A 22,065-nucleotide genomic window follows, 5' to 3' on the forward strand; every position below is an offset into this window, starting at 1 on the left:
ACATGTATTTTTCATTGCTGCGAGAGCTTGAATGACTGTATCCGTTTTCACTGAATCAAATGCCATTTCATAGCTAGTATAAAGCCGCGTACAATGGCATTTGTAACGTGTGAAAGTGTTTTAACTCACCAATTCTTATTATTGTTTCAGCTCACCGGTAGATTCAAGAGCTATCCTCACAACCAAATGCAGTGTTTAATCGTTGAGCTGAAATATTAAGAATCGGCACTCTGTTAAACACCTGCACACGTGACAATTTAATTGTGTGGCTGTTTTGGGTGGTGGAGGGTCTGAACGACACAGATGTGGTCAGATCATTAGGTGGCCTGACTCAAACAAATCTGATTAATCGCAATATTGTTTGCAAAACCCCACGTGTTAAAACCATGGTCTTTTGATATGTATTCGTCTTTTCAAGAATTAGATTGCTAGCACTATATATACGTATTCAATTGTAATATAAAGCACCTACTCTAAATCAAGCTTGAACCTTTGTGGTTGGTTGGATTCTACATGGCCATATGGTGCCCTGTGATATTCGTGAACAGTTTACACGCATGCGATAAGAGGCTAATGGTTCTGTAATTCTGTAATGTAATGGGTGTGTCATTCTGTAATTGTCCAAATTAGAATAATCATGCATTTAACCCGGGAAAACCTCACTAGAATCTCGAAAGCTATTTTCGGGAGGTTCCTGCAATGCACTGTTTGGCGAAATCTGCACCCAACAAATGGCTTGCTTCCCTGGTCTCCATTGCAAAATAATATAATGGATCCCCATGCCCCGCTCACCTGGCTAAACGAAGCTCATCCATCACAGTGTGCTACTACTGCTGACTGCATGCCTGCCTAGGCTTGCCATCACGCACACCAGCACAGCACTCAGAATTCAAGCGCGCGCACGCGGTCAACGTGCGGTCGCCCATTGTGATGACCACGTGCGATTGCGTGGTTTTTCTCTGTCGTACAGTCAGCAAGCAAAAAAACACGCACGATTTACAAATCATTTCCTTGTTTAGTTGCCAACTTGAAATGCATGTGGTAATACTGTATGTCCCTGACCATGGATTACCCGCAACTCACATTTGCCTTCGACCAAATCACCCAACCTTGTTGTCTGCTATCAGAAGATAAGTAGAGCCTGGATAGTAATTGGATGTCAACTAGGGGCTTGCCAGGTGTTGTAAGGTTGGGGCTTCGTGGTGTGGCCAGGAGATGGCGGTGCTGACCGTCACGCCGTCATATACAGCGCGCTCCTGGGTCTTCTGCGAATTCTCCGGTTTTCCTCCCACATGCGGCCAATCTCACATTCATGGACGTGCCCAAACATTCCAGTGCAGGACGCGCCTACAAAAAGTACATTGAGGACTCAATGAGGCTCTCCTGGAGAAATAATTGGCACCTTGACACATTAGTGAAAGGCGCCTTATAAATAAGTGTATATTATTATTGAATCTCCGATGCTTCTTGGAGATGCACGTCTTGACGTTACGCGTGCTACAATTCAGAAACAGCAGTGTGAATAACACAAGGCTTATGGGGTGGGTGACAGGATATGTTGTACTGCACTTCTATGCTTCTACGGCTATGCTTCCCACTTTCACCATCCCACACTGACCAGCGCGGTGAAGTGTGGGTCACGGCAGTGGACTGGCAAAGAGCTCTACCGTACAGTACATGTACAACACACAGTCCACCAAAACACGTAAGACCGTGATTCTAACAATAACATCGTTGCCCACCGCACAGCACAGAGCGTGGTTTGCCAACCGCACATTTTGTTGTCATTCTTATGTCACGCTGTACAGTATTCTCTTATATCCCACGTGTGCGTTTCACTTTGTACTCTCTTATCAAAGTCCTCCGCAAAGCATACCCCCTCGCTCTACCCGTTGCTAAAGCGATAAATCTTGACAGGTCCTCCTCGCCCACTGCTAAATAAAGGGCCGCAGTGTTCATTCGCCAGTGCGCGGGGAGGACTGCGACCTGCGAAGTTGTGTGGCACACCCAATGCCTTCTTCACCTGTTCATCCACTCCAGCCCCACGCCTATGGCACACACCCCTCACACTCAGCAAGTGAGCCTGGCTAACAATAATAATTCAATATATCGCTATATATTTGTGAATAATCCCGATGCTCCACGTATGTGTGTTGAACTTCTTTTTGCGCCGGATGTTGCCAAAATACATTCCACGCCAATGCTCAATCCAGCAGTGGATGAAGGCCTCTCTCCCCACGACATGTTGGTGTCATGGGAATTGACGGTATCATACTCCACGAAAGGTAATGGGGGTATGATCCCTGGCGTATCCGTAACCTTCCCACTGTTACTGTACGGAATGAGCACTAACCCTACACCACTACCCTTGATCCCGCATATTAAAACCTACCACAAACATAAACTTGCGAAAAGCACGAACATTATCACTTGTACAGTGTAACTCGAGTATACTACACCGTGTACCCATAACACCAACCCGATACTGTATTGTACTTAACCCTATCCGTTAACACTAACCCTAACCACAACACCAACTCTATCCCGAACACCAACCCTAATCGTACGCTCAACACTAACTCGATCCCCAACACCAACCCCCACCCAAAAACCGACCATATCCCCCAACCCTACCCCCAACACCAACCTTGTCCCTAACACTAGAACCCGATCACCAGCACCACCACCTCCTACACTACCCCCTACCTCTATCCCTAACGCGGCTAACCCCTAACACCGACCAACATGAAACCCTTGAGATGCTCCTGGGTGATACTGATGATTTTTACGCTGAAAGTCTGAATGTGATAATCGTGACTCTCCTGTATTTATCTGGCACACACACACACGACTCGAGTTCATGTATTAGTGGAATTATTAGGGTTACAGCACTGGCCCTATGCACGTTCATGGCGGGTGGTGGTGTAGATTACACGCAGGGCTAATGGCTCCATTCTGTGTACCCTAATGACACAACACACACACATAATACTTGCTTAGCAACCTCCAGCAGCGTATGCTTTCAAATATGAAAATGACGAAAAATAACCCATGGTGACAGAATAAAAGTGCAGGCCAGAAAACCACGAGTTTTAAACGAGACGCGAAAATGTGTCAAAAGCATACGGCCATTGGTGCATGGTGCCAAAAAAATCCCCATCAGAATTTTCTGCAGAAGGGCATTGCGGCTCCCATGGCTCAGGCCACCAACAACACACATTTGGTGTACTGTAACAATTAATTTAACTTCATTTACAGTCCTTTTGTTAGTACACTGCTGGATGAATGGCCTTCCCACCACGTGTCGGGTTTCGTGAGATGCGTTTGGCCATACTTCACCACGATTGTTTTGGACGGTGAAAGGGGGTGGCCAAGGATTCGGTTGGAGTGGCACTTGCCACACAGCACTGTGCTTCTTGAGTAGGGTACAGACTTGGTGAGAGGTCATGATAGTACTATTGAACCTACACCAGAACAGCAACGGGTTAAGTGAGCGTCAGCCGAGTGTAAAGGTCAGATGTCACGTCACCCTGTTTACGGGACGGGCTGCCCTTTAGTTGTCCACAGTGTGACAGGGTTGTACAACATGCAGCAGCATAGCCTGCATGTAGTACAGTATAACACACAACACAGTACATAGTCAATAATGTGCATTTGGCTGCCTCTATTAAGGATGATGGAGTGTAGAACTGTCTTGGTCCTCTGTATGCAAAGTACACAAACTAGTTTGTTAAACATTATTTAGACCTGTGCTCGGCAATGGTGAGATCTGCATTAGATCCGGCCAGTTCTCAGAGGCTAAACAGGGCTGAACCTGGATATTGCTTGGATGGGTAACAACCATGTTCAGGGCATGTAGTACAGGTGTTTAACACGTAGGACATCGCGCACAGTATTATTAATTTGAGTACGACGTTTCGCTGGAAATTACATCCAGCATCTTCAGGCGATTTGCCAGAATAGTGAAGCCATCCTGCTTCCGGTCTTAAATAGTGCAAAACCACGTCATCGTTGTTGGACCCCATCAGGATTCGAGATCAGGGGTGGGGGTGTGTGGAATTATGTAATAGATCAGTAATCAGCCACTGAGCATGTGACTCACCTGTAAGGAATTGCAATGTGTTGTGTATTACTTAAAATACGCTTCCAGGCTGCGCTGAGTCTCTAACTATCGCAGCGATTGAAATTATTTAAATTGTTCTCAATTTAAATTGATTCTCTAACTAATCTTGGCCAGTAATAATTCGTTTTGCATAACACTTCAACGTTATCAAAATCAATTGAATGTCCTTGTTGGCAAGCATTCTCTGCCACTGTTGACAGCTGTGTTTGGGATAATTTAATGTTCCTTTGGTGTTCTTACGCTAATGTTAAGTCCCGTCTGATCAATATCGCACCGCATAAGCAATTGATCCGATATACACCTTCTGTTGATAACTTCGGTAATTCATCTTTAGTACAAGACACTAGTTTTTGAATTTTGTGTACCGGACCAAATCGCACTTTAATGTTTTGCTTTTGCAAAACACGGGATAATTTGTCAGTAACTCCCGCGATATATGGTATTTGAATTGTTTTGATAATCTGATCACTTTCAGCAGTATTGTTGTTCGATCTTGATTTGGCATTCGATGCTCTGTTAATTTGAGCATTATTGTAGCCATTCAGTCAGTCTTCGTGCTTCTTTAACATGTTTAATCTCTTTCCTTAAACTTTCACCATCTGACACTGTCTTTGTCCGATGTATGAGCGTCTTGATGAGAGAGGATTTCTGTGGTGGGTGATGATGCGAATCAGCATTCAGATAGGCATCCGTGTGCGTGTTCCCTTTCGGTGGACGCTGTGTTCTTTTGCCATTTTGACCGCGTCCAAGCAAAATATCCAGGAACGTCGTATTCAAATTTTTAATGTTGTGGTCTAAAGTAGTGAACTATTTTCCTTTTGTCAACGTGACACATTTTTTACTGATTGGCCGTGTCGGGTGGTGGAGGGTTGTGACACATTTACACATAACGCGTTCTAACCCAAAAACCTTTATTATGAGTACAGGTGTTGTTCTAGCACGGTTGACTACGTTGGCTATGTACGGTGCGAAAGAAGTCCAACATACATAGGCATCAGTAGATGGTAGTGCAGCAAAAGTCATTGCTGCTTTCTGCCAACCAGCCCACACTAACCGGCGTGGTGAAGTATGGTCAAACTCCCACAACCCGCAACGGCGTGGGGAGACCTTCATCCAGCAGTGGATTAACACGACAGCTGCATGTGTACACCGTGTAACACTCTGCGCCACGCAACCCTGTACCCAGCACACATTACACAGCACGGTACTACTGTAACATTTTACACAAAGCAGTCATGAGTGGTACTCATTCGAGTACAGCATCAGACTGTGCACACACACGCACACACTATACTGACCTGAAGGGCTAGCAAGGTACATTGTGTACATGTAGACCCCATTCTCAATCCACTGCTGGACAAAGGCCTCCCCACGCCCTATAATGCAAGACAGAGTGCGATATCATACTACACACAGTACGACACGTAGCTAATCGGAGGAATCCGATGAGCTCTGAAGGTCTTTTTTAAATCCTTTATATTAAGTTCACTTGCTTGCTTGCTTGCACGCTTACGACCGTGCAAATCTTTCGGTCGTTTTTTAACCCACTTCCCGTGATCCAATCGAGCTGACATTTTGCACACAAACTCGTTGTGCGTGAAAAAAAAATTCCCAAATTTTACACTTTTTAGGAATTTTTTTTATATTTAATTACCAATTGCTTAATGGTGGCAGGCAATCATCTGACCCATAGGTGGCAGCCATCTCAAGCCAGAGGGCGAGAGGACTCTAGCCGCCACGCATATAAAGGATTTATAGTGAAAAACTTTGTTTTTACGGGTTAATTTTTTTTCAGATGGCCAGGACATGAATGTATACACAATCAGGACATGAATGTGTAAGCTACATACACACGACTGTATGAAAACTCTAAACACAACACTAAGCAAGATGGCACATACAGTATGTGTGTACTGTGTACAATACACATGCCAGAATACACCCAACTTTACACTATATTCACAAACAGTGTGTGTGTGAATGCGTACATTTCCTTGCATTGTGCAATGCGCACAATTATTGCATTACTGTACAGTATATGCATTTATAACAGCAGTGCACTGGACACATAATACACAGTGCGCTGTGCTGTGTGTTTGCAGTGACAGCACACAGTGCATCAGTCACTAGAGGCAGCTGCACTCAGCACACATGCAGTACATGACACGTGGATCACCACTCATGCACGTGCAGCATTAGCAACCTTATATTAGGCACACAGTGCAATGTTTACACGCACGAGTTCCATATGCTACAGGTTAGACTGTGTACAGAGTCTCGTGTGTATGATCATCTATCTCCATTACAATGTCAAACGAATATCAAACGTCCAAGCAACTTATTTTCTTCAGTACTTTCAGTGCAGTGTGAGAGTTCGTCCCACATTGTATACCAATTCATCATCATTGTATACATTATGTAGGGGTGTCAGGGGAAGGATTCCCACCAATAGATGGGTTAGTGGGAGGGGTGATCGAGGAGATATAAGGAGAGAACGGGCGGGAAGAAGAGGCCTTTGGCGGGAACGAGATTGGGACGGCTGGGGACAGGTGTGAACGGAAGAAAAGGAATAAAGGACGAGACCCCTGCAATCTCGTGTCGGCTCCCCTTTACATTTGGTGGCAGCGGTGGGATCTTAATGGCTACAAAGAAGAATCTCCGCGGGAAAGAGCCGAGGGAAGAGGAAGCAGGGGCCGGGGATCCTTCCCATCCTGGGCAACAAGGGGGCCTGCTATCAGAAGCAGCAGAAAGGGGCCTGGATCGCCTGGAGGACCCCATGGAGGACCGCATGGCCCGCGTGGAGAGGGCACTCCAGGAGCTATTGCAGAGGCTCCCTATGGGGGGCCCGCCGGCACCTGGACCCCCACCCCCACGCGTACTACGGGAGGAGAGGCCACGGGACCCGGAGGCCGACCAGCCGGCCGGGCAGGAGCCGCAACCAACCTCGTCACGCCAGCCGCCGCCGCTCCCGCCAAAACCCCCAGGGCTAAACACCCAACACGGAGAGCAGGTGGCCGGACGGCTGCGTCGGCTGGGGCCCGTCGACAAGTTTGTGGCTGAGGAAGAAGATTGGGAGGGGTTTGTCCGCCGATTCGAGGCTGCCTTCCACGCTCTCGAGTGGACAGACGAAGAGGCACTACGAGCGCTGCCATCCGTTCTGGGCAAAGAAGCACTCTCCTCTTACACCTCCCTTCCCTCGCACAGCAAGTCCACACTACAGGCGGCCTACGAGGCTTTGAGAGAGATCTATTGCCCGGCGGAAGGAGCCTTTAAACGGTTCCAGGATCGCCAGCGAGGGGCTAAAGAATCCCCTTTAGCCTACAGGGGTGCGCTGCTCGTGTTGGCGAGGAGAGCTTTCCCTCGCCTGGCTGAAGAAGCGCTCGAGGACCTCGTGGTCGAGCACCTCATCGCCTACGCTTGCCGCGCCGGCGTTGTAATGCCCGTGGTGACGCCGGAGGAACGCACCTCGCTGTGGGCTGCCCGGACCATCCAAGCCCACGAGCAGGTCATGGGCCGGGCGCCACCCGTGGGCCCGGTGGCTGGCGCGGCGGGGGGGAACAGCCGAGCCGTTGCCGCGGCGCTACTGGGTCCAGCGACACCAACCGCCGAACCTGCACCGTCGCCACAGGCTGCCTGTGGGGCAGCTGGGAACGGACCGCCGACGTCTGAGACGGAGCCATCGCTGCGGGAGGTGTACGCGGCGATCCGGGGACTGGCGGAGCAGAGGGACCAGGGGCGCGACCAGCCGCCGCGTCGCTGGCAGCCGCCTCTACAACATCACGCCGAGCCCCCCCGACGGAACGCCCCGTGGGTCTGCCACCGTTGTGGTCGAGAGGGGCATGTGGTGAGGGGTGCCGCACGGAGCCGGAGGCCGCCAACGTCACCTGGAACCCGCCGGGGCCGAACGCCGACAGGATCCAGGCGAGTGACGCCGTCCCACCCGGCCTCTCGGTCGGGCCGAGTAATTACAATTCCGACGCCGCGAACTCACCTGGAGTCTCCTCGGGGTGGGCGCCGGTGGTGTCGTTTCCCGGTCCCCACTGTCCTGGTCGGGGGAAGGGGATAGCGCCGGGGCCTGTGATTGCATCGCGACCAGAAGTGGTGTCGCGACCCGGAGTGGCGTCGCGAACGGACGTGACGTTGTATCCGGAAGTGACGTCGCGGCCGAAAGTGGTGTCGCGGATCGCGCCGGGAATTGCGCCGGGGCCGTGGACCGCGCCGGGAATCGCGCCGGGGCTGGGGACCGCGTCGGGGATCGCGCCGAGGCCGGGGACCGCGCCGGGAGTCGCGCCGAGGCCGGGAGGGACGTCGCGGGCGGAGGTGACGTCGCGGGCGGAGGTGACTTCGCGGGCGGAGGTGACGTCGCGGGCGGAGGTGACGTCACGGGCGGAGGTGACGTCGCGGGCGGACGTGACGTCGCGGGCGGAGGTGACGTCGCGGGCGGAGGTGACGTCACGGGCGGAGGTGACGTCGCGGGCGGACGTGACGTCGCGGGCGGAGGTGACGTCGCGGGCGGAAGTGACGTCGATGCCGGGCGTGGCGTCGCGGGCGGGCGTGACGTCGCGGGCGGGGTTTCGCGGGCGGGCGTGACGTCGCGGGCGGGCATGGTTTCGCGGGCGGGCGTGACGTCACCAGTTACCTGCGACGCCGGGGCGGAGGCAGCCCATACGATTGACATTGCGCCCTGGAGCAGTTCCACGGCCCGCCTCGCCACCGCTTTGCGGCAGAGCGAGACGGAACCAGGGGGACCACGCCCCCGTGACAAAGAAAAGGGAGGGGAGAAGGGAGGGGCTCACGGGAAGGCCCACCCCCTAGTCCCCACCGCCCCCACAAGGGGGGCCCATCCTACGTCACCAAGGGGGGGCAATTTGCACCACATAGAGAGCCCAGCCCGCAACCCAGGGGTAAGCCCACACTATGTAACAAGGGCGCGTTCACCCTGCTGCGACGCACTCCAAAGGGAGGAACCCCATCTTCAGTCCATTCACATCCATCCCCCATCATTTCACCATGCACCACAGTATAACGAGACGCCGCCTGGTCAGTGGCCGGACTCAGCCACACAATGGAGGAAGCTGGCAAGGCGGGTGGTAGCGGCCACGTCAGGAACCTCGGTCCTGGTCGGTGAAATTGCGGGAGTGTCGGCACGTATCTTGGTGGATACGGGGGCATCAGCCACGATCATCTCGAGCACCATGCACGAGATGCTGCCGGATAAAATCCGACCTTTAGTCCCCGTCAAGACAACGTTCATTGCAGCAAATGGAGGCAGCATGGGCTTCCTGGGCCAGGTTGAAGCCCCGATACAGATTGGGCAGCTTTCGGTAGCAGGACCCATCCTTGTCTCCGCAACGTTGCCCGTACCCTGCCTGTTGGGGACGGACTTTCTGAGGCGGATGCCAATGAAAATCGATCTGGCCAATGGGCGGGTGGAAGTCCAGGGAACGCATCTCCATTTCCTAAAGGCGGAGGGGGCCAGCCGGGGTGTACCCTACGTGCAGGCTCTGGTCAGTAAGTCTGTCTCCATTCCCCCGGCAACCTAGATGCTGGTTCCGCTGCAATATCGGTCCCCCCTCGTGACAGCCCGACCAGACTCACCCATCCTGGTGTCTCCGGCGTCAGCGGCCATGGATCGCCATGCGCTGGTGGGAGCCGAAACTATTGTACAGAGAAATCAGCATCTGTTCATTCAGGTGCTGAACACCTCCGATAGAACAGCGACGGTGCAGGAGGGAACAGTTCTGGCCCACGTTAGTCCCTTGTCACTAGGAGCCCCAGGGACAGAGCCCGAGCTTGTAGGCAGCATCAGCCAGTCCGAGGACAGAGGGGCCAAATCGTGGATGGACCAGCTGGCGGGGCCTGAGCCGGGATTGCCGCCCGACCAGAAACAGCAGCTGCACTCGTTATTGCAGGAGTTCTCGGACGTGTTCAGCCGGGGACCGTTCGACCTAGGGCGCACAAATCTGTCACAGCACCACATCAACACGGGAGATGCCGCACCCCTGCGCCAAAACACATATAGAATGAGCCCAATGGAAAAAGGGCACATTCAACAAGCGGTGCAGGAGATGCTGCGGGCCGACATAATTTCTCCATCCTCGAGTCCCTGGGGGGCACCGGTGGTCCTAGTCAAGAAGTCAGATGGGTCACTGAGATTCTGTGTGGACTTCCGACGCCTCAATGCCATCACGCTGGCCGACGCATATCCCCTACCACGTATCGACGACTCATTGGATGCACTGGCGGGAGCAAAATTTTTCAGTACGCTGGATTTATTGTCCGGGTTCTGGCAAGTCCCACTAGATGCGGACTCCCGGCCTAAAACAGCGTTCCGGACACCACAGGGCCTGTTCGAGTTCAACTGCCTGCCTATGGGCCTCCAGACTGCGCCGGCAACGTTCCAACGCATAATGGAGTTGGCCGTAGCAGGCCTCCAATGGGAAACGTGCCTCATCTACCTGGATGACGTCATTGTTTTCAGCCGATCATTCGAGGAACACATTGACCGATTACGTCAGGTGTTCCTGCGGTTCCGGAACGCGAACTTGAAGCTCAAGCCGTCGAAGTGCCACCTTATGCAGTCGTCGGTACGCTACTTCGGCCACGTCGTCAGTGAGTCTGGAGTGGCTACAGACCCGGAATAGACGGCCTGCGTGAGGGCCTGGGCTGTTCCCACAACGGTTCCGGAGGTACGCCGGTTTGTGGGTTTCGTTTCTTACTACCGCCGGTTTGTGCCCAACTTCGCAACCATTGCCAAGCCCTTGCACGTGTTGACGGCGAAGAACCAGAGGTTTCATTGGGGCCCTCTGGAGGAAGAGGCATTCCAGCAGCTGCGCTCACGTCTGACAGATGCACCACCATTGGCCTTTCCGGATTTTGGCCTCCCCTTTATCCTGGACACGGACGCCAGCGAAGTGGGCATCGGCAGTGTTTTGTCGCAAGTCCAGCAGGGTCGGGAGGTGGTTATCGCCTATGGTAGTCGCGTGCTTTCATCAGCGGAGCAGCGCTACTGCGTCACACGTAGGGAACTCCTGGCAGTCGTTCACTTCGTGCAGCAATTCCGACCCTACCTGTATGGTCGCAAATTTACGGTCCGCACTGACCACGCGGCCTTGCAGTATTCGCTCCGCATCGACCAGCCTTCGGGCCAGCTGGCCAGATGGATAGAGCGCCTGCAGGAGTACAGGTACCAAGTAGTGCATCGCACAGGGACCAGACATGCCAACGCAGACGCATTGTCCCGACTGGCGCCCCAGGGCCCTTGTGCATGCACCACAGGCGGGGCACGCTGCAAGGAGGCGAGGCCGGAGGGGACGGTCATCGCTCCCGTACGCACGGCGGAGGGCGCACAGGGTGAGGTCCAGCTGACCAACCACGACCTGGGGCTGACCTTGGACGATTGGAGACGGCTACAGCTGGAGGAAGCCCCACTGCGAATGCTACACGCCTCAGCAGAGGCAGGGGGGGAGGAGTACATCGTATGGGAGGACCTCCTCATGCGATGGGACCCGACAGGGCGCCGGCGATGCCTGGTAGTTCCGGAGTCGCTGCGTCAACAATTGGTTATGGACGTACACGGCCGCCAGCTGCTGCACCTGGCGGGGCGGAAGACACTGTACACATTACAGGGTCGGTACTTTTGGCCAGGTATGACCGCTGACGTGCATCGATGGGTCGCTACCTGCGTCGAATGTGCGCGGCGAAAGCCGCCACCCCGGGTAAGCCGGGCGCCCCTACAGCCTATCACGGTGACCAGGGTCAACGAATTGGTTGCGTTGGACATCCTGGGACCGCTGGCGGTCACGCCACGGGGAAATAAATACCTGTTGGTCGGAGTCGAGTACTGCACGAGGTGGCCGATGGCGTGGGCCCTCCCGGACCAAACGGCACAGACCATCGCCGATGCCTTCGTGGGAGGCTATGTCCTTGATAAGGGGGCACCGGAGCGGTTGCTCACGGATCAGGGCAGGAATTTCTCCTCACAGCTATTGAAGGACGTCTGCTCTATCCTGGGCACCAAAAAGGTCCGAACATCTCCATATCATCCCCAGACCGATGGGATGGTAGAGCGGCTTAACCGCACCATAGCGGCCATGCTGTCCCAAGTGGTGGACGAAAACCATTCCGACTGGGACCTCCACATTCCATCGGTCTTAGCGGCGTACAGGGTGGCCCCACACGCGGCGACGGGGTTCTCGCCGTTTTTCCTGATGTACGGACGGGATCCTGTTCCGCCTATTGAGGTGCAGCTGACGGACATTCCTGCAAGAGCCGACGCATGGCCGAAGGCACTAAAGACCTCCCTCATTTATTTGAGAGAGGCCCGCCAAGCAGCCGAGGCCGCATCGGCCACGAGCCAAAAGAGTAATGTACGGATACGGGAGAGGACAGTGACAGCCAAGCCCTTTAAAGTCGGGGACCAGGCATGGCTACACTGTCCTCAGGTGCCGGTTGGCCTCTCACCAAAGCTGCACCGACCCTGGAAAGGGCCGGTCGAGGTCATTAAAGCACTCCGACCGCAGTGCGTCCAGGTCCAACTGGGTAAGTGACGATGGTTTGTACACCCCACCCGCCTTAAGCCATACATCTCTCCACCGTCATCTTCACCAACATCACCACCAACATCACTGCCAACATCATCATCATCCCTACCCAGGCCAAGGTCGCCGACCACCACGCGCCGACCGGCAGGGGGTTCGGTGCCCTGTGTTCCCTTGTCACCTACAGCACCCCATGTGAGGCCTGACGGAGCGGCGGCACGAGCGGGGGCCGGAGAGACAGCGGCGCCAGGCAAGGCGACACCGGCACCACCGAACCAGGGACCGCGACGAGAGGGCCTTCGAAGGAGGGGGCCGCCACGGTCATCTGCTGCCTGTGGATGTCCGGGCTGTTACGGGATGCTGGCTGGAGACCTGGGCAGGCCGCGCAATTGATTTCGTTGTGTTATATTGCATTGTATGGTTGTGGGGGGGGTAAGGGCTGTCGTCACTGTCAGTGGTGGGAGGCATGGGGAGACTTAAATGGTCCATGGGGGAGGCAGAACCGAGGACGGTTATTTTTTCTCCGGGGGGGGGGGTGATGTAGGGGTGTCAGGGGAAGGATTCCCACCAATAGATGGGTTAGTGGGAGGGGTGATCGAGGATATATAAGGAGAGAACGGGCGGGAAGAAGAGGCCTTTGGCGGGAACGAGATTGGGACGGCTGGGGACAGGTGTGGACGGAAGAAAAGGAATAAAGGACGAGACCCCTGCAATCTCGTGTCGGCTCCCCTTTACAATTACATGCATTGCTTCGCAACACTTTGTATATTTAAAAAATGCATGCGTTGTGCTTTTACATAATCTAAGCTACATTACTATTTTGCTTGTTTACCCGTGGTAGCTTCACTGAGTCTCAAGACTCGTTTCGAAGAGTGCCAAGACTCATGCCAAAGGACGTTTATTGTTACGTTGTACTTTGCAAGTACGGTATTATTTAAACATTGCGATGTTTTTCCAATAAAGGTTACATTGGGATGGTTTAAGCTATGATATATTGTTCACTAGTGTAACGTTAATACGGCCATGTAGGCACTACGCTCAAGAGATATTCTCAGCATACCACCACCACCAGCAGTACTTGTTGTGTGGTGTGTGACGCTCCTGTTACCAGTGAACTACAGGGCTCAGTAAACACGGGTGCACAATACACTGCACTATAAACAAAAAAATAAAATATGCATCGTAAAGGTATGACGTTACCTCTAGACTAAAATATACACACACTCTGCTCTATAAATACGTACACTCAGGCATATTAAAGAGTATAACGACATGAGTGCGTCACGGCAGTGAGATGTTGACTACCTCGCCTGGTATGCAGGGAATCGTTGGTTCGATCCCGAGCCTTAAGCGGGTTTCTATTGTAGTTTGCGTGTCTCCCTCTCTCTCTCTCCCCCCGTGATCCACGTTTAGAATCATCAACATCGCGTGTTTAGAGTGTTCGGCTGCTAGACATTTCCACTTGATGATGGGTCACTTGGATGAAGCTATCATTTGTGGTCGGGTCGCTACTGAATAAGAGATGCGTTGCACAGTGGGTCTTTACCTGGTAAAATGAGAATGCAGTAGTTTCTCAGTTTGATAAATATATTTCTTACAAACTCATCGATTACTAGAATAGTCGAGGTCACGGCACACGCGTTGAATCACACGGGGTGTGTCGTAATCGATGTGTTTCGAGTCGGTTGTGGCAGGTTTAATGGTTTCTGCGTGACACTTCAAGAACTCATCGGATTCCCGCAGTCTATAAATAAAGAAGATTCTGATTCTCAAGATCCCGACTCGCTGCAGCCACGAGAAGCCGCTACATTCACCACACCGTGAATAGAAATGATCGAGGTTTGAATCGATTTCTCGGCTCCGCATATCAACACCGGATCGGAGTCGTCACAGCCCCAGCACGTGGCGAGCAGCAGCAACACGCTCCGTGCTGCCCTTGCGTGGCAGACGACACAACATTCGCTAATGTTCCTGTATACAGATACTCTGCAACACACCTGTTCATACACGCACTCCATGACATGCCGACATCGTATTGTAGCTGTGTGCGGCGCTGTCGTGGTGTTATTACGCACGACATTTAATCGAGATACGTGCACAGTTGCGAATTGCAGAGAACTTGTGCCGTATGCTGTAACTGCATGGCCGAATAATCTGTAAACTTACGAAAAAACCCCATCAACAAAAATAATATCGGAAATACGGTTTATTAAGATAACTGAATGCACAATTAGATATAGCATAGACTTGTTTCAAACAGTATACACAGCATTCCATGTGCAATGCGATCTACAAATACAGTACAGGCGACAGACTGTTGGGCACACGGACACATACAGAGAGCCACAGTCCGCAGCAGGCCCAGTCATTTAACCCGAGTTGGATCCCAGAAGCACGTGTGTGTGTGTACGTTTAACACTTGTACTTTTAGACCGCACGTGTGCTGTCAGTGAACACCTATTAAGGCAGGCGCGACAAACCATATGGTGGGGTGGAGTTATATGATGTTGCATGTGGTTGTGATGGGGCAGAGTGTGACGAGGGCGACGTAGGCTGAGATTTGATGCGGCTCCAAGTGGGATGTTGTGGAAGGCACAGACGGAACGGCGTTATGCGATGTGACTTAATGGCAGTGTCCCATGTGATTCCAACCACATGCCGACGTTGGGTCAGCGTCGGCATGTGGTTGGAACTGTTGGACCAACGTTCCATGTTTACTGGGGTGGTGTTACGGAACGTGGAAGTGTGTTGCGATCCCCTGTGAAGCGCCGTGGCGTCGTGATGATGTGCCGTGTGGGGTGATGTCACGTGTGGTGTGATGTGCCGTGTGGTGTGATGTGACGTGTGGTGTGATGTACCGTGTGGTGTGATGTGACGTGTGGTGTGATGTGACGTGTGGTGTGATGTGCAGTGTGGTGTGATGTGACGTGTGGTGTGATGTGCCGTGTGGTGTGATGTGCCGTGTGGTGTGATGTCACGTGTGGTGTGATGTGCCGTGTGGTGTGATGTGACGTGTGGTGTGATGTGCTGTGTGGTGTGATGTGCCGTGTGGTGTGATGTGCCGTGTGGTGTGATGTGCCGTGTGGTGTGATGTGACGTGTGGTGTGATGTGACGTGTGGTGTGATGTGACGTGTGGTGTGATGTGCCGTGTGGTGTGATGTGACGTGTGGTGTGATGTGACGTGTGGTGTGATGTGACGTGTGGTGTGATGTCACGTGTGGTGTGATGTGCCGTGTGGTGTGATGTGACGTGTGGTGTGATGTACCGTGTGGTGTGATGTGCCGTGTGGTGTGATGTGACGTGTGGTGTGATGTACCGTGTGGTGTGATGTGACGTGTGGTGTGATGTGCCGTGTGGTGTGATGTGACGTGTGGTGTGATGTTACGTGTGGTGTGATGTGACGTGTGGTGTGATGTGACGTGTGGTGTGATGTGACGTGTGGTGTGATGTGACGTGTGGTGTGATGTGCCGTGTGGTGTGATGTCACGTGTGGTGTGATGTGACGTGTGGTGTGATGTGACGTGACGTGTGGTGTGATGTGACGTGTGGTGTGATGTGCCGTGTGGTGTGATGTGACGTGTGGTGTGATGTGACGTGTGGTGTGATGTGACGTGTGGTGTGATGTGACGTGTGGTGTGATGTGCCGTGTGGTGTGATGTGACGTGTGGTGTGATGTGACGTGTGGTGTGATGTGCCGTGTGGTGTGATGTGACGTGTGGTGTGATGTACCGTGTGGTGTGATGTGACGTGTGGTGTGATGTGACGTGTGGTGTGATGTGACGTGTGGTGTGATGTCACGTGTGGTGTGATGTGACGTGTGGTGTGATGTGCCGTGTGGTGTGATGTGACGTGTGGTGTGAAGTGACGTGTGGTGTGATGTGACGTGTGGTGTGATGTGATGTGTGATGTGACGTGTGGTGTGATGTGACGTGTGGTGTGATGTGACGTGTGGTGTGATGTGCCGTGTGGTGTGATGTGACGTGTGGTGTGATGTGACGTGTGGTGTGATGTGACGTGTGGTGTGATGTGGCTTCACATGGAGCAGCAGCAATGTGATGTCGAGGTGCACGAGACTGATGGTGCTCGTTACCTCCAGGGTCTCGATCTCCTGGCGTGCCAGGTCGCTGGAGGAGGCGCACTTTGTCCTGAGTCCCTCCAGGCTGGCGAGGCTGATGTCGATCATGGACTGCAGCTGCTCGCACTTGTCTGCCGCCTGCTTCACGCTGACCACCTGAGCCATCGTCACCAACACCACTCACCCTACTCACCCACTAACTCACCCGCTCACCCACTAACTCACCCTACTCACCCACTAACTCATCCACTAACTCACCCACTAACTCACCCTACTCACCCACTAACTCACCCACTTACTCACCCACTAACTCACCCACTGACTCACCCACTAGCTCAACCTACTCACCCACTAACTCACCTACTAACTCACCCTATTCACCCACTAACTCACCCTATTCACCCACTAACTCACCCTACTCACCCACTAACTCACCCGCTCACCCACTAACTCATCCACTAACTCACCCGCTCACCCACTAACTCACCCTACTCACCCACTAACTCACCCACTAACTCACCCTACTCACCCACTAACTCATCCACTAACTCACCCACTAACTCACCCACTGACTCACCCACTAGCTCAACCTACTCACCCACTAACTCACCTACTAACTCACCCTATTCACCCACTAACTCACCCTATTCACCCACTAACTCACCCTACTCACCCACTAACTCACCCGCTCACCCACTAACTCACCCACTAACTCACCCTACTCACCCACTAACTCACCCTACTCACCCACTAACTCACCCTACCCACCCACTAACTCACCCTACTCACCCACTAACTCACCCTACTCACCCACTAACTCACCCGCTCACCCACTAACTCACCCACTAACTCACCCTACTCACCCACTAACTCACCCACTAACTCACCCACTAACCCTACTCACCCACTAACTCACCCGCTCACCCACTAACCCACCCTACTCACCCTACTCACTCGGCCCTTAAGGGGCTCCCACCCCCGGCGAGATGTCGCCCCAAACCGGTGACAGTCGCATGCGACGTCTTAGTCAGCTGGGTTCAATCCCCGGTGCTGACTTTCCCCTGCCCCTATCCCCTCTATCCCCTCTCCTCCCCCCCTGCCCCCCCCTGCCCCCTATCCCCTCTATCCCCTCTCCTCCCCCCCTGCCCCCCTGCTCCCGGGAGGCCGCTGGAGAGTCGTGACAGCAGTCGGGCCACCCTCGCTACCTTCCTCCCCCCCGCGTCTCTCTGCTCCTCGCTCCGTCGCTGTTTCTCTCCACGTCTCCTGCCCCGCGTCTCCTGCCCCGGTTCTTCTCTCTCCGCTCCGCGTGTCTCTTGCTGTCACTCGCCGATAATCGCCGCCGATGTCTCTCCCCGTTCTCTTCCTCACTGCATCTCTCCCTCTCACACTTCCTGTCTGTGTGAAACTTCCTATGTGTGTGTGCGAGTTGCAGGTCGCGGTAACTTGATAAACACTGCGGCTCTCATTGGCCGCTCGCACTTAGCACACAACAGGCGCGACAAATATATAATTAACTGTGTAAATACATTATTAAACGCACAAAGGCAAAGATCCCCCGCGTAGCCTTTAGCAGGCTGTAGGACGCGAGTGCTGTTGGCGAGGCCGACACGACATATTGAAGGGGGTGGTCGGTGGCCAACACCACGCCCGGCCGCCTTTATCTCCCCAGTGCCGATGTATACACACCGCGCCAGGTACTCATTTGAGGTTATGGGAGGCCCAGGACCGGTTCAGATAATCGTCACTGTTGTTAGTGGTCGAACTCGGGTTTATGCCGGGTTTGTAGCGCAGTGCGTTAACCGTTGCGCCACCGCTCCCCACTCTGGGTCACACACACACTCGGGGCCTCACACACTTTCTGGGCCTCACACACACACTCTGGGTCCCACACACACACACTCTGGGTCTCACACACACACACTCTGGGTCACACACACACACTCTGGGTCACACACACACTCTGGGCCTCACACACACACACTCTGGGTCACACACACACACTCTGGGTCACACACACACACTCTGGGCCTCACACACACACACTCTCTGGGTCCCACTCACACACACTCTGGGCCTCACACACACACTCTGGGTCCCACACACACACACTCTCTGGGTCCCACACACACACACTCTGGGTCACACACACACACTCTGGGTCCCACACACACACTCTGGGCCTCACACACACACTCTGGGTCCCACACACACACACACACTCTGGGTCCCACACACACACACACTCTGGGTCCCACACACACACACTCTGGGTCACACACACACACTCTGGGTCCCACACACACACACTTTGGGCCTCACACACACACTCTGGGTCCCACACACACACACTCTGGGTCCCACACACACACACTCTGGGTCACACACACACACTCTGGGTCCCACACACACTCTGGGCCTCACACACACACTCTGGGTCCCACACACACACACTCTGGGCCTCACACACACACACTCTGGGTCACACACACACACTCTGGGTCACACACACACACACTTTGGGCCTCACACACACACACTCTGGATCACACACACACACTCTGGGCCTCACACACACACACTCTGGGTCCCACACACACACTCTCTGGGTCCCACACTCTCTCTGGGTCCCACACACACACACTCTGGGTCCCACACACACACTCTCTCTGGGCCTCACACACACACACTCTCTGGGCCTCACACACACACACACTCTGGGCCTCACACACACACACTCTCTGGGTCGCACACACACACTCTCTGGGTCCCACACACACACATTCTGGGCCACACACACACACACTCTCTGGGTCTCCCACACACACACACACTCTGGGCCTCACACACACACACTCTGGGTCACACACACTCTCTGCGTCACACACTCTCTGGATCCCACACACACACTCTGGGCCTCACACACACACACTCTCTGGGTCTCACACACACACACTCTCTGGGTCTCCCACACACACACACTGGGTCTCCCACACACATACACTCTGGGCCTCACACTCTCTCTGGGTCACACACACACACTCTGGGCCTCACACACACTCTCTGGGCCTCACACGCACTGTCTGGGTCCCACACACACTCTGGGTCCCACACACACACACACTCTGGGTCACACACACACACTCTGGGTCCCACACACACACTCTGGGTCCCACACGCACACTCTGGGCACACACACACACTCTGGGTCCCACACACACACTCTGGGTCCCACACACACACTCTGGGTCCCACACACACACTCTGGGTCCCACACACACACTCTGGGTCCCACACACACACACACACTCTGGGTCCAACACACACACACTCTTGGTCACACACACACACTCTTGGTCACACACACACACTCTGGGTCACACACACACACTCTGGGCCTCACACACACACTCTCTGGGTCCCACACACACACACTCTGGGTCACACACACACACTCTGGGTCCCACACACACACTCTGGGCCTCACACACACACTCTGGGTCCCACACACACACACTCTGGGCCTCACACACACACACTCTGGGTCCCACACACACACACACACACTCTGGGTCACACACACACACTTTGGGCCTCACACACACACACTCTGGATCACACACACACACACTCTGGGCCTCACACACACACACTCTGGGTCCCACACACACACTCTCTGGGTCCCACACTCTCTCTGGGTCCCACACACACACACTCTGGGTCCCACACACACACTCTCTCTGGGCCTCACACACACACTCTCTGGGCCTCACACACACACACTCTCTGGGCCTCACACACACACACACTCTCTGGGTCGCACACACACACTCTCTGGGTCCCACACACACACATTCTCGGCCACACACACACACACTCTCTGGGTCTCCCACACACACACACTCTGGGCCTCACACACACTCTCTGTGTCTCACACACACACACTCTCTGGGTCTCCCACACACACACACTGGGTCTCCCACACACACACACTCTGGGCCTCACACTCTCTCTGCGTCACACACACACACTCTGGGCCTCACACACACTCTCTGGGCCTCACACACACTGTCTGGGTCCCACACACACTCTGGGTCCCACACACACACACACACTCTCTGGGTCACACACACACACTCTGGGTCCCACACACACACTCTGGGTCCCACACACACACTCTGGGTCACACACACACACTCTGGGTCCCACACACACACTCTGGTCCCACACACACACTCTGGGTCCCACACACACACTCTGGGTCCCACATACACACACTCTGGGTCCCACACACACACTCTGGGTCCAACACACACACACTCTGGGTCACACACACATACTCTGGGCCTCACACACACACTCTCTGGGTCCCACACACACACACTCTGGGCCTCACACACACCCTCTGGGTCCCACACACACACACTCTGGGTCACACACACACACACTGTGGGTCCCACACACACACTCTGGACCTCACACACACACTCTGGGTCCCACACACACACACTCTGGGCCTCACACACACACACTCTGGGTCCCACACACACACACACTCTGGGTCACACACACACACTCTGGGCCTCACACACACACTCTGGATCACACACACTCTGGGCCTCACACACACACACTCTCTGGGTCCCACACACACACTCTCTGGGTCCCACACTCTCTCTGGGTCCCACACACACACACTCTGGGTCCCACACACACACACTCTGGGTCCCACACACACACTCTCTCTGGGCCTCACACACACACACTCTCTGGGCCTCACACACACACACTCTCTGGGTCGCACACACACACTCTCTGGGTCCCACACACACACATTCTGGGCCACACACACACTCTCTGGGTCTCCCACACACACACAATCTGGGCCTCACACACACACACTCTGGGTCCCACACACACACACTCTGGGTCCCACACACACACTCTGGGTCCAACACACACACACTCTGGGTCACACACACTCTGGGTCACACACACACACTCTGGGCCTCACACACACACTCTCTGGGTCCCACACACACACACTCTGGGCCTCACACACACACTCTGGGTCCCACACACACACACACACTCTGGGTCCCACACACACACACTCTGGGTCACACACACACACTCTGGGTCCCACACACACACTCTGGGCCTCACACACACACTCTGGGTCCCACACACACACACACACTCTGGGCCTCACACACACACACTCTGGGTCCCACACACACACACACACTCTGGGTCCCACACACACACACACACTTTGGGCCTCACACACACACACTCTGGATCACACACACACACTCTGGGCCTCACA

The 22,065-nt window shown here is 54.0% G+C and overlaps 1 protein-coding gene across 4 annotated transcripts in view; it reads right to left on the reverse strand.

Moving 5' to 3' along the window:
- The window catches only part of LOC144730852 (kinase suppressor of Ras 1-like), a 132,305-nt gene extending 114,475 nt beyond the window's left edge, over positions 1-17,830 (reverse strand). For all 4 annotated transcript variants that reach the window (XR_013587871.1, XM_078611625.1, XM_078611626.1 and 1 more), the window contains exon 1: positions 16,755-17,830. Coding sequence is in view for 3 of the 4 variants with exons in the window: in XM_078611625.1 (XP_078467751.1) it covers positions 16,755-16,904 (150 nt within the window). In the remaining variant the exon portion in view is untranslated. The remainder of the gene's footprint in view (positions 1-16,754) is intronic.
- Positions 17,831-22,065: the final 4,235 nt, after the last annotated feature.

The sequence above is a fragment of the Lampetra planeri genome, chromosome 37 (assembly GCF_965212315.1).
Source record: "Lampetra planeri chromosome 37, kcLamPlan1.2.h2, whole genome shotgun sequence".
Classification (NCBI taxonomy): Eukaryota; Metazoa; Chordata; class Hyperoartia; order Petromyzontiformes; family Petromyzontidae; genus Lampetra; species Lampetra planeri.